The sequence below is a fragment of the Muscardinus avellanarius genome (assembly GCF_963383645.1).
Source record: "Muscardinus avellanarius genome assembly, chromosome: 8".
Lineage (NCBI taxonomy): Eukaryota > Metazoa > Chordata > Mammalia > Rodentia > Gliridae > Muscardinus > Muscardinus avellanarius.
This window is the reverse complement of record NC_137794.1, coordinates 82,658,650-82,672,032: the sequence shown is the minus strand read 5'-3', so window position 1 is coordinate 82,672,032 and position 13,383 is coordinate 82,658,650. Positions and strand designations below refer to the sequence as shown.

General features: G+C 34.1%; 1 protein-coding gene across 2 annotated transcripts in view; it reads right to left on the bottom strand.

Moving 5' to 3' along the window:
- LAMA2 (laminin subunit alpha 2) overlaps positions 1 to 13,383 on the bottom strand; it is a gene marked incomplete at both ends in the record, with an annotated part of 652,317 nt that overhangs the window by 213,745 nt on the left and 425,189 nt on the right. For both annotated transcript variants that reach the window (XM_080699817.1, XM_080699818.1), the window contains 3 exons: positions 2,858 to 3,038; positions 8,287 to 8,393; positions 12,060 to 12,271. In XM_080699817.1, the coding sequence (XP_080555943.1) occupies positions 2,858 to 3,038; positions 8,287 to 8,393; positions 12,060 to 12,271 (500 nt within the window). The remainder of the gene's footprint in view (positions 1 to 2,857; positions 3,039 to 8,286; positions 8,394 to 12,059; positions 12,272 to 13,383) is intronic.

The following is a 13,383-nucleotide window of genomic DNA, read 5'->3' as shown; positions in this document are numbered from 1 at the left end:
TTATCAGATTCCTATTAAATAGAATAACTTGTACCACAAAAGTATAAACTAAAAATATGTTTGTATATGTAATTTCATTAACATTTTTTCTCCATTTTAAAGATATTTCCTTTGGATCATGACTAATTTTTAATAAAAATCAATAATTTTAACAAGCTTTTTCAACATGATAGGTTATGCATATGGTTATAAACAGTAGACATCAGAATATTCCAGTTTTTCAAATATTAAAAAAGTTGAATGTTAAATATTGTACAGATATAAATATACATTTAATTTCAATAAAAATGCCTTCTTAGTTTCCAATAAAAATTCATTTTCTTCACTCTGAATGGATATGAAGGTTGTAAATCCCACCTCTTTTTCACTTTCTCAAAGGATGCAATAAGGTTTGGAAATACAAGGAAGGCACTTGTTATCTATTGTCAACCCAGCTACTCAGAGTAATTTTAGCACAGTGTTTAATTTCAAGTAAATTAAGATGAGAGAAAAAAACACAAAATATTTTAGTTCAAATGTAAGATTGATTTTATGAGCAATCTTTTAATGGGTTATATGATGATGAAATAATTTAACTGACTACATTTAGAATATTTGATTATGTTCACTTTTCAAGAGAGCACAACCATCACTACTCACAGCATTCATAAAGCTGTCAAAATGTGTGGCACAATACATGGAATAAACACTAAAATATTAAGAGTGACTATTGTTTTGTTATTATTGTTGTTTTGAGGCTAAATTTAGGCCAAGCAATTTATTTTATATGTACCATTTATTATGAATAAAATAGCATTATGTACAAATTTATGTACTAAAAATTGTCTTGGGACAATTTGAATCACTGCTTACAAATATAATTTCTCTACTTAGATCTTTAGTGAAATCATAACATTGAACAGTAAGAACATATGAGTGATTAACTGGTTTTCTCCTCTTAAAGCAATACGTTTACCACAATTAATAATACTAATAAAAGAAATACTGAGGATAAACACATAGAACTTATATGTCAAGAATTTCTCTAAATATTTTATAGCCGAGTCAACTAATTCTTATTAAAATATTATGATGTAAATGTTAATGTTATCTTCATATGGTAGAAGAATTTTACAGGGGAGAGTGAAGCTAAATCATAGTCAAGGTCACAAAACTAGTTACTGATAGAGCCAATAGATAAATCCAAGATGTTTGGTATAAGACATGCTTTCAATCACAATATTATCCTGCCTCCTTTGTGCTTTTTGCTATTTTGTTTCGATGGCTTAGAATGTGGCTAGATCTGCATTTCTAAAATATTACACTTAATAATTTTAAATAATACTCTTTGTCTCATAAATTACTTGTTAGATGTATTTAAATGTATAATATCAATTCCCCAATTCATATTAAGTAAAATTGTTAGATTTGGATTTTAAAAAGAGCATTTATTTTATTTATTTCATTATTTCATTTATTTTGTTTTATTATTTTATTTTGTTTTGACCCTGGGTTTGGAAACCAGGCACATTCTACCTCCAAGACATACCCCCCTTCCATTTTTATTTTTTATTTTAAAACAGAATCTCACTAAGTTGTTAAGGCTGGCAGTGCCTGTGATCCTCCTGTCTCCGCCTCTTTAGTGATGGGATTATAGTTGTGTGTCCCCAAATCTGGACTGAACAGAGTATATTTTAAAAGCAGCTTTATAATTTTTGGTATATACAGATACTGGCTTAAAGAACACATACTTATTCTTACACGATCTATGGTGATCACATTCAGAAATAATTATAATAGCTTAATTTGCGATAAAAAAAAACCATATATCTAAATCACTTGGAAAATGTCTGGAAGATATTGGTTCTTTAAATATTTTTTGTGGTACTTGCTTCCTGGAAACCCTTTTACCTTCGGGCTACACTCCCAGACCTATTTTTATATTTTTATTTGGAAACAGAACCTGTGCGATCCTCCTATCTCTGCCTCCCAAGCTCAGGAATTACAAGCGTGCGCCACCACGCCTGGCTCTTTAAATAATTTTAAATATTATTCTTACTAATTCTCACATAAGTTTGCTACAAGTCGATAACAATGTTTTAAGATGTTTTCACCATGCCAGCATACAGGGCAGAAGTACCATTAAGGTTTAACCAATGAACTTAGTAAGCAAAGGCAAGATTCAACCTCAAGGTAGCTAGAATTCAATTCAAAATTAATGACATATATATCAAAGCTAATATTCAGTCTATAACACTTCATCTTTAGTGTTCGAATTGGTGTTTTCTTCGTTCTTGATTTGTGTGAAGGTTGATTGAGCATAGGTGACTACTTCAGGGAACCATAGTTAGAAACCCCTGCCAGCATTTTTCTATGAAATAAATAGCCACAGCCAATTTATTTGTCTCCCCAGAATATGATAGTTTTACAGTTAGTTAAAAATAGATGAAAACATATTTTGGTAACAAAAAAATAAATTCCTTGACCATTGTATCAACTTTGCACTAGAGAAAAGAAAAGATGAAATGTCTTAGCTTAAGAAAAGAGTTTACACTAAGATAACACTGACACCAGGAAACTGGACATCTGACTTTTAAGCTGTATCAATCATTGAACAACAGGCTAACTGAAAGTCACAGACAGGAAAAGACCTATTGGAATTGGGATCTGCTGATGTACTTGGATGGAATACTTTGCAATCACAGTTATTTATTGAGCAGTGCCTCAAATTGCAATGTATGCCGTCGGTTAATTAAATAAATAGACATTATTATTAAGTTAAATATTTTGTATCATGTATTTGTTTTCAATGGGCATTTCCTTTAAGAGAACAAAAGCCAAAGAATAAATATATAGGATTCTTCTCTTATCTACAGACCTGTGCAGCCTCCCTCTTGGAAATTGAAATAGCCATGGGCACAACGGTCACATTTCTTCCCCGTGACTCCAGGCTGGCACCAACACTGTCCACTCTCTTCACAGTCGAATGACTTAGAACCAAAAGAATTGCAATTACAGGGAACACACCCCCTTGCTGATTGTAGGCCAAAGGTTTCAGGCTGGCATGGATGAGGAAGGAGAACAAAATAAATATCAATTAACAAGCAATAAACAATGCAAAGAGATCAGGTAGGAAAAGAGGAATCTGTGAGTAAAATGGTTTTTTATTGATTTTACAATAATTGGGTTATCATTTAATCATGTGGGTTTTCTATGATGTTCAAAAAGAGTTTAATTATGTTGAAGTATCGCCAAAATGAATGGCAGAATTGGGCACTATCTTTTTGTCTGCTAAGTTTTCATCAGATTTTTATTATACATCCCAAAGTTTTGGTAGCAATGTGAAATAAAATATCTGTTGTATCTCTAGTTTTAATTTAAACTGTACTCACTTTAAATTGTACTCACTTTATTCCTGAATTGATTACATTCACGATCTTAAGAGCTCCATCTGCTTAATAAAAATGCTTTCAATATTATCAGCCATCGGTCTAAAGTTAAAATAGTATTTATCCCCTAATATTTGATCAAATTCATGATAGATCCATAAATATTTCTAGTCATCACTATAGCATATACATTGTAAATATAATTTACAGGTTATGCCTACATCAGCCAAATAATTGGTTTGACAAATATTTAGATTTTTGGGTTTCATTTTAATACTTCAAATTGATTTGTATGAACATGTATTAAAGCACTAGATTAGGAAGGCAAAGGGAAATTTTCAATCTATTAAGAGTTCTTCATATATATATATATATATATATCCCTTATCTATCTGTCACACATCATCTTCTATGGTTGAGTTTGCATTACTAGCTTTGTTTGATTTTCTGCATGTTATCAGGCCCAGGGTGACTATGTTGGAAGAAGCTGATAGAATCAGAAATCATTCCAACTAGAAAACTGAAAAGCATATATCCCACTTAAAGTATGTCAAAGTTATCTTTTAGAATATAAAGTATGTCACATTATTATGATATTTTAATCTGGAAAATCAGTCTCAGTAATTACTCTTTTGTAAAAATCATTTCTATTTGGGAATACTGAACCTTGTAATTATTTCATGGTAAAAAATAAATCTTGCCAGTTAATGTGAGTCACCCAAAGAGAAATTAATATGCCTCATCATATGTTTTACTATTATTAGCCATATTAAAATAATTCTAGAAAAAATCACACAAATAATTAGACAGTTAAAATGTCTAGCTAAGAATAGTTTTATTGTTTAAATGTAAAATGGGTTGATTGAGTTTGATAATAATGTTATTCTTTCTATTTACTCTTGGCTTTATTTTTATTTCTAGTTATAATCAGATTTAATTATGTTCAAGAAGTGTGTAATAGTTCAACAAAGGACATGACACTGAAATTAAATTCAACTATATAAGTAAAAGCTAAAATATATTTTATTCACAAAAAGAAATCTAGATACTTGACCTAGAGAAATGATCAGATATTAGAGTAATGATTCAAAGTACAAGCATGCCCATTACAGTATTATTCACAATATTATTTATCATAGAGTATTACTATAGAGGCACTTACATGTTCAATGTTAGAGAAATGGCTAAATAATTGAATTAAATACACTCATGCTATGAAATGATATGCAATAATTAAAATCTATTTTGAAGCAATTTTAATTATATGAATATGCATAAGATAGAGCATTAAGTCAAATTTCTAAAAAGCAGCACACAAAATTATATAGACTATGATTCCAATCGCATATATATATGACACACATATCACCCAGAAATACACAAATAAAAACCTACAGACATAGGAAAAAGATGAGAATGTAATGTGTTAAAAGTAAATTTCCTAATGTTCGTTTACTTAAGCTGACTTGTAAAGATAGTACTTCACATTCTTTACTTAATCTTCATTTTTGTATACATGTAAATATTGCTGTATAGAAATACATATGCAAATATGTATTTCTATATACACATGCCTTTAATAGGTAAGACAATTAATATTAAATGAATTTCTAAATCATAGTTATTAAAAGTTTTGAAGTTGATTATGTGAAGAAATATACAAGAAGACTAGGAAGCATAATTACAAATCACAAATGAAAGTATTTTAAGAAGAAGGAATTTAGGGTACAAGGACTCCTGGTCAATAATTGCGATTAATGAGGTAACCCAAATATGGAAAAGAGTGCTGGTCCAGTTCCAACAGGAAGTGGACAGACTTCCATAATCCTTCTCATTTCGGATGATAGTAAAACCTAGCACTTAGAAACTGTGTCCTATGTGTCAGGCACTGATCTAAAACCTTTTACAAAAATGAATTCACTTCCTCCTCAGTTCAACCCTGGTGGACAGTTGATACTCTCATCAGTCTTTTACAAAGTGGTGAAACTGAGGCATGGGCAGTTTAAGTAGTGTGGCTCGAGGTCCCCGGCAGCCAGCTGGGGAGCTGGGATTCCACATTTGCCACCAAGGAGAGTTCTCTGAAGCCTGGCTCCAGAGTTTGTGGGGAGCCTGGCTCCCCACATACTGCCTCAGAGGAATGATAGTCTCAGAACAGAAGAGTTCTGTGAGAGACAAAGGAAAGGGCGTGGACAGGAGACATTTGAGTTAGCTACTATCCCTGTATCTTTTAATATTTCTTCATTTAGTAACAACAATAACAACACTAGTGATAATCTCATGTTTCCTCCCACGACTCCATATTAGTGCCATATGCACTGTTTTCTCTACTTCACTGAAGCAGTTTGGATGTGCAACAGATCCCCCATCAGGGACTCTGCAATATGGACTGTTAATGCCTGACGGCCTCCAGCTGTGTCTTTTGGATCCACCAAAGAGCTTTCTATTGGGCTGAAAGTTTGTGCTCCCCACCCAATTTCATAGGTCGAAATTTTCACCTCCACAGAAATGGCACTGGTGTTGACAGGTGACTAGGTCATCAGAGTGGGTCCTAATGACTGAGATCAGCGCTCTTCTAATAGAGGCCTCATGAGGTTACCATGAGGAGATGCCTATCAGGACATCCCCAGACAGGGACTTTTCCTGCACACTGATCTTAAGTTTCCCAATCTCCACCACCATGAGGAATAAATGTTGTTGTTTATAAACCTAATGACATTCTGACCCAGCATCCTGAGCAGACTCTGAAGCTCAGTGCTTGCCTCTTCTAGATCTACTAGATCTACTTCTAGATCTAGATCTAGATCTACTTCCTGACAAATTCAAAATTCCAATAATAAGCAAATTCTACTTTAGCACTTTTTATTAGTCTGGTAAAAAAAGTATGGATTTGGGTAGAATGCTCTGGATGAAGCTTCTCTTAGTAAATCTTTCTCTTTTTTCCATGAGTCAGAGCTCCACTGTATCAGAAATCTCCCAGCATACTCTCTATTTTTTCCTCTCCATTCATCCTCCATAGGTATTCTCCCCCCCAAAAAAATCTTTTGGCATTGGCTCATGGGGGATCTAAGAAGACACACACTTTATTAAGTGGATTTTATTAGACATGAAGAAGCTAAATTACAGAAAGATTCAAAGAACTTACTGCCAGGAAGTGGTGTAGCTGTATTTGATCTGATTCTGCTATCAATTCCTTCTCTTAAAATGTACAATAATTATGAAGTCATAAAAATAATGATTTTCTTTTTCTTTCCTTTTGCCTTTCATTTCACTCTCTCCTTCTAACTCCTACCCAGAAGTCCCACAGGCCTTGAATCTCTAGGGACATATCGTATCTCTTACTCTTCCACAGCACCATGAGACGTGGCTTTCCCTTTCTTCCCTAGCATTTGTTTACTTTGCCTAGTGAGATGAGGATCAATCTTTTGTAATAAAGAACCGCATTCCTTATTTTGTGTATGTTGTGTACTTATAGTGTATAAAAATATGTTTCTTGTGCTTGATGTATAAGTGAGAAAAATGATGATGGGAGAATTAACAAAATCCTAATTAGTATATCATGTCAGACAAATGTTACATCAATGGTCTAAATGTTCTCGGGCAAATCACTTTCCCTGTTATATTTTCCTTTATTTGTTTACTCCTAAAAGTGATTTTTCTCCAAATGATCAATTTTTATTTGATTTCCACACATCCATGGATACTTGAAACTTTTATGAATCTACGGACTTGAGTACACTTTCAAAAGCATAAATATAGCTAGTTTTATAAAGGCAAGGCTTCAATCAGGAATTGTCTAATTTTGCATTTGCAGCTTGCACACTTAGCAACCATTATTTGGTAAAAGGCCATAGGGAACACAGCATGCTGGGTCATGAGCCATGCAGCGCCTCTGGGATTACCGGAGCTGGAGCCCAATAGGCTCCCCGAGGGCACCCGCTGGAACTGCTGGATCCCCATCTCCGGGGAGCCCCCAGCACCGGTTGTGCTCTCCGCGGCTGCTCCTCTTGGTGTACCTGCCTGATGAGGTTGCACTGTTTCCCTACAAAGCCCGATTTACAGGCACATCTTCCTGCCATATCACATTGTGGTGACATGGAGCCAGTGGGATTGCAGTCACAGAGCACACAGAATCTCTTCTCCGGGCCCCACCACATATTGGGCTTTAAAAGCCAACAGAAAAAAAATAAAACAAAAACATAAACAACAAAAGAGCATATGGTATTATTCGACAAATAGATGATATTTTCAAGCTTCCTACTGAAAGGCCAGTTTGACATCTGAGAATTGCTTGCTTCTGCTTAACAGTCTTTATCACCAATAAAACGTATTTATGTGAAAGAGCTAGGGCAAATCCGCAGGCTCTCATGAAAGAATCTCAAGGCACTCACCCTGCTGTAGTCAGCCCAATCAATATGTTCAGGGACTGAGAACAACATATACTAAATATTTCATGACAGCAAAATGATATATCTAAAAACATATGCATTAGCTTATCTACTAAAAACTTTGCTTAAATAGCATGCTCACTGGAACTGGTTTTAAATAACAGAACTAGAAGAAGGTGTTTGCTGAAAGCAAACAGTGACCCGTTTTATTCTGCCCAAAATGTAAAAGTAAAGGAAAGAGCAGTTTACTTTCCAAGGACCAGGATTAAATGTATGTGATTTGTTTCAAAAAACATCTGAGTTATAGAAAATATTATACAAATTAGCTGCCAAAGAAATGCAGGCCTCAGGCCGATTGCAGTATCAGCAGATTTGGTTGCATTTGAGGACGTTTCACTCATCGTGGTAACTCTATCTACTGAGTTAGGTAATCCTGAACTCTTTTTTATTTTCAATATAATAAGGTCTATAAAACATGTCGTTGAAAGACAGTGGATGTGTTCAAAACAGTCATTCACTGGCCAGCTCCTTACCTTGCATTCATCACACTGCTGTCCCTGCACGTTGGGTCTGCAATCACACTGTCCAGTGCGTATGTCGCAAATCTCCGAGAAGGAGCCATTGACATTACAGTGGCAGGCTGCAAAGAGAAGAGATGTTTGTGGCTGGAAAAACATTTCCTAGCGCAGGCTGAGTGTCCTTTATGTGAAGTGCCTAGGACCAAATATGCTTCACATATTTGGAGTTTGTCATATTTGGGAATATTGACAGAAACTTTACTGATTGAGCATCCCTAACCTAAAGACATGAAATCCGAAATGCTCTTGGTCTGAATGGCCTTGTCAAATAAAAATATAGCCCTGATGGTAATGATGACATGTCAATTCAGGAATAGAATATTTTTTTGACTTGCTAAGTGCTCTTTTAGGCATTCTATCACTTAATCCCTGTAATAACTCTCCAAGCTGTAGAAATAATGATGTCGAGTCTTTAGTACAATGCTTGGCACATCACATACTATTAAAATATTTTTATCATCAATATTCCAGTTTTGACAATAAAGACACTGAGATTTAAAGAAGCCGTGATATAGTCAAGGCCACACTCTCAGTAGATGAGGTGGCTGGGTCCAGAAACCTGACTTGGCCTTTGAATCTTTCCAGGTACAATCTGATTCTTCTTTATAGATATGTTAAGGTTTACAATTAAAATATTATAATTCCAGTGTAAGTAATACTTACTGAATATAAGGCCAAAATAATTTTGAAAAATTATCAAAATTAATGGCACTCATGTCAAATGTTAATATGATTATTAAAACTACATTTAATTATTTGTTTCTAGTATAATGATTTTTACCTTTTGCCAGTTTTTATTTTAAGCTCTTCAAATGAGCTTGAGATGAAGTAAATAAACATTCTATTAAGATTACAAAAGTACGTAAGATAGCAAAAATATTGTTTCAAGTCTTAGGAATAAAGCATAATAATTTTAAAATTCATTTTATCTTATAATTCGTATACCTTTTGCAAAAGTGGAAAATAGGTTTGGTTTAAGTAATCTTTTGTCATTTTATGTTATGAAGCTGTCTGATGTTATTCTGAAACATGTAATAAATCAGTCTAAAACCTAAGTGGTCTTTTCACAAATAAAACAATAATTAATGGCTTACTCTGTACTCCACAAGTGAATTTTTAATGGTACATATAATTTCACTGATACTAGAATAAAACTGTGAAGGGGAGATGACATAGGGATTTGACAATTCATAGACGGTTTTGTTAAATTTTGTACAATGTCTTTGAATGCTTTTAGAACAACTTATGAATACATTAAAAATAGCAACTCAATCAGCCTATACTATTATTCTCTTCACTTTGCTCCAGGTTCTACTTCTCTTTACTATTTTAAAAATTGCTTGGCTTTTTTCTTCAGCAAAGCTTGGCCTCACTATCTGCTAACTTCATAATAGTACAGCGGTTATTCAGAAACTAGCCCAGCCACCAGCCAGTCATTCTCCTCACACAAGAGCAAAAGGAAAGTCTAAAGATAGAGTGTAAAAACAAAGTCTGAAAAAATTATTTTTAAATACCCACTTTCCCTGGACATGGTGACATATGCCTGTAATCCCAGTAATTGGGAAGGATCACAGATTTGAGGACAGCCTCAGCAATGTAGTAAGACTCTCAGCAACCTAGCAAGATCTTGTTTCAAAACAAAAAAGTAGAAAAGATCTAGGGGTGGAGCTTGGAGGTAGAATGCCTCTGGGTTCCATTTTGAGTATCACAAACACAAAAAGAAAGTCCACTTTCATTTGAAAACTATGATTTTTACATAAAGTTTCATATGTATATTACATATAAAATTTTAAAAGTTCAAATTAATTTAAATCCAGAAGGCTATTTTTTAATGTAAGGACGACAAAAATTAAATTTATTATAAATATGATGATAATTAATTTTATCTTAAAAATAAAGCAATAGGGAATTTTATGAAAGTAGCATTTTAATGGTAGATAATAATGCTTTTTCATAAACCTACTTTTATTGAATATTGACCATACACATGCAAAAGTTATTATATCCATAAAAATTATAAAAATAGATAAACTTTCAGTTTTACTTATAATTATACCGTGAAAACCATTAAATTCATAATTATAGCTGTATCTCATGGCAAGGGGTGTAGAATTGTTGATGGTTCATAATGTTTTTATCTCCATATTCTTCTCCATGTTTTAAAAACTTTGTGCCACAAATCACTAGTTTGATATAATATAATAAAACAAGTGGAATAATGTCTTTAACTTTATAGAAGAGATCATTAGATGGTAGAAAAAGAGACCACTAAGTGACTAATGTAGCCCTAGAATTAAGGAACCACCTATAGATATTTGGGACTAAAACAGGTACTACTCCAAAGGAGCAACCTTGAGCAGGCCTGGTATCTCAAGGCCAACGAGCCCACTGGAGACCCTCTACGTTCTAAGTCCTTGAATCCCCACAGTAATCCTTACAGTGGATGCAGAAACTGAGTCTCATTAAGGTCAAATGTGTTCCCTAAGGTCACAAATCTATGAAGTATAAATCCTAGATGATCTGTTTGAATAGAAAACTTTAAGTTCCTGTGATTGTACACAAAACCCAACAAATCCATGTTTCTTAATATCACTCTGACCCTGCTGAATACTTTTCTCTAAAATAAATCTTTTTATAGGTGATATTAACATGCTAGTTGATCCAGAGAGTGATTTGGTTTTGATTCAACATATGATCATATCTGTAAGACAAAAAGCTAGCATTCATCTCCTCAACCCATAAGGAGACATATTTCTTTCTGAAGTGGGGTACCGTAGCCAGCCTTGGGTGCTTAGAGATAATAACAGACTACATTTTTTGTGGGTTCTATGATTCTGAAGGACTCTTGGGGCCCACCTAAATGACTGCAAAAGTCTCTTCTTAAATCATAAATTCAGCAGAAATAAACTATTGCACTGGTCTGCCATCCTGCTCCTCCTAAATTATGCCAGTGGATGAAACTAGATGATCATATAAAGCACTTGAGGGCTAATGTGGATTCATATTCCGTTTGACTTTCCACTACCATACTTCCTGTGCATATCATATTACTATTATTAAAACATTTGCAAATTCTATGCAACACTGAATAATACAGCTAAGGAGGCAAAGATGAGGGGGAATGTATAGCACTAAAATGCTAACGCCTTAGAGTAGCTAATTTTGTGGAAGGAAAACACAGAAATAGCTTTCTATGAATAGTCATAAGATGAAAGTTAAACACTCAATAATTACAATGCCAGTGTGTGAAAATATCAGCAAATTTTTACACCTATTATGAAATACAAAACTGTAAAGTTCACACATAAAAATATAACCAAGTAACACCTACTAACAGGTACCAGTGAAATAATATGGGCAGATGAACACATTTCAAGCAAATATTTATAATTTAAATTAAAAAGAGACCAAAAGAAAAGGTCTCCCTAATTTTCAAATTCTTCTTTCCTGCTATGGGCATTTTAAAATGTTCTTGGCACAAGTAAACAGAAATGTGTGCATCATTTGAAAAGCAACACCACGTTAGCAATGCAGTGATTTTCAAAGGATTCATCCTATTAGTGTGAAGAAATATTTTGGAATATTCAGCCTCTATGTCTATGCTGTGCATCTATCATCCCTGTACTACAGATAATTTCCTAGCCTCCAATCCCTACTCAAGAACTCATCAGCTACTTTGAGGTATAATACATCAATTCTGTCAGGAGCATCAATAGTTCAGGACTTACGCTGACAGTTCTTTGCATCAACTGCGTCTCCAAAATATCCATCAGCACAGAGCTCACAGTACCGGCCTGTTGTACCTGGCTTACATATCAGACAGGAGCCAGACAAGCTGTCACAGCTGCCAGGGATGGAGAAGTCAAGGTTGTCATTGCATTGACATGGCTGACATGATCCTCCAGGTACAGAAGGTTGTCCAAAATACCCTTCTGCACACCTAAGGGGAAGAATTGCATCAGTGAGGATTTGGGGGAAATTCATGCAACACATCTGGGGTGATGTTTACATATTTTTCATACTATTCTTATCCCAGAATGGCTTTCTCTTTTAAGTATTCCTTGTCTCAAATGCAAGGTGATTAAAAAAATGTTTTGCTCTAACTGCAGTGTAGATACAAGATGAAATCCTGCCAGCTTTGCTAGTAATTAGATTTCAGCTAGACAAAAAAAAAAAAAAAAAAAAAACCTCTTGTCAATGGCAGTGAAGACGAGAGCAAAGCATAATAAAAATCTGCTGCTGGCACTCCGAAAGGATCCAGGTCCGTGCTGCAAAGCCTTTGTAGTACAACACATCATATGTCTCTACTCCAATTGGCTGTTTTCTCTACAAATATGTAAGGTTCACATTTTTTGTTGTTGTTCTTGGCAGCAAGAGCTTGTTATGAGGAAACAGGGCTCACAAGGAAATTCAGTAGAGAGAGTTTAGAATTTATTAAATAGAAATCATGACTCAGAAGATTATTATTGTTATTTGGGTAGGGGCTGAATTAATAACAGGTTTGTATGTGTTTGAATACAGATTCCAAGGCATGTTTGCTGTGAAGAGCTTTACTGAAGGAAAGTCCAACTAGGTATGCCTGTCTTTTATGGCAATGCACCATATGGTGATATTAAACTGTACCTGCAACTCATATTAGCAAATTCTAGGTCTTCTTGTTTAAAAACAACCAAAAATTACTTTACATAGAACTTCATTATTTATAAGGCATAGCAGAGAAGATTTTTAAAACATGTACTATCAAAATTTCCTTGATCTAAATGTGTTATTAAGCTACTTAATGTTATGAATGTACAGATACATCCTTATAATCAGTGCCTATTTTATATTCTGCTCTGCCATTTCTTTCAGGAACATGTTCTCACACTTCATATTAAGTCACACTTGGCAAAGGAGAAATGAAACAGGGCATCTAGTATGTGGTCAGGCACGTTCACTTGTCTAATGCAATCTTATCAAAAATAATTTTTTTTGTTTTGTTTTGTGTTGTCTTGCAGCAAGGGTCAAAACTATAAATGAATAAAAACAAAGTAGGAGAATATAATTATATCC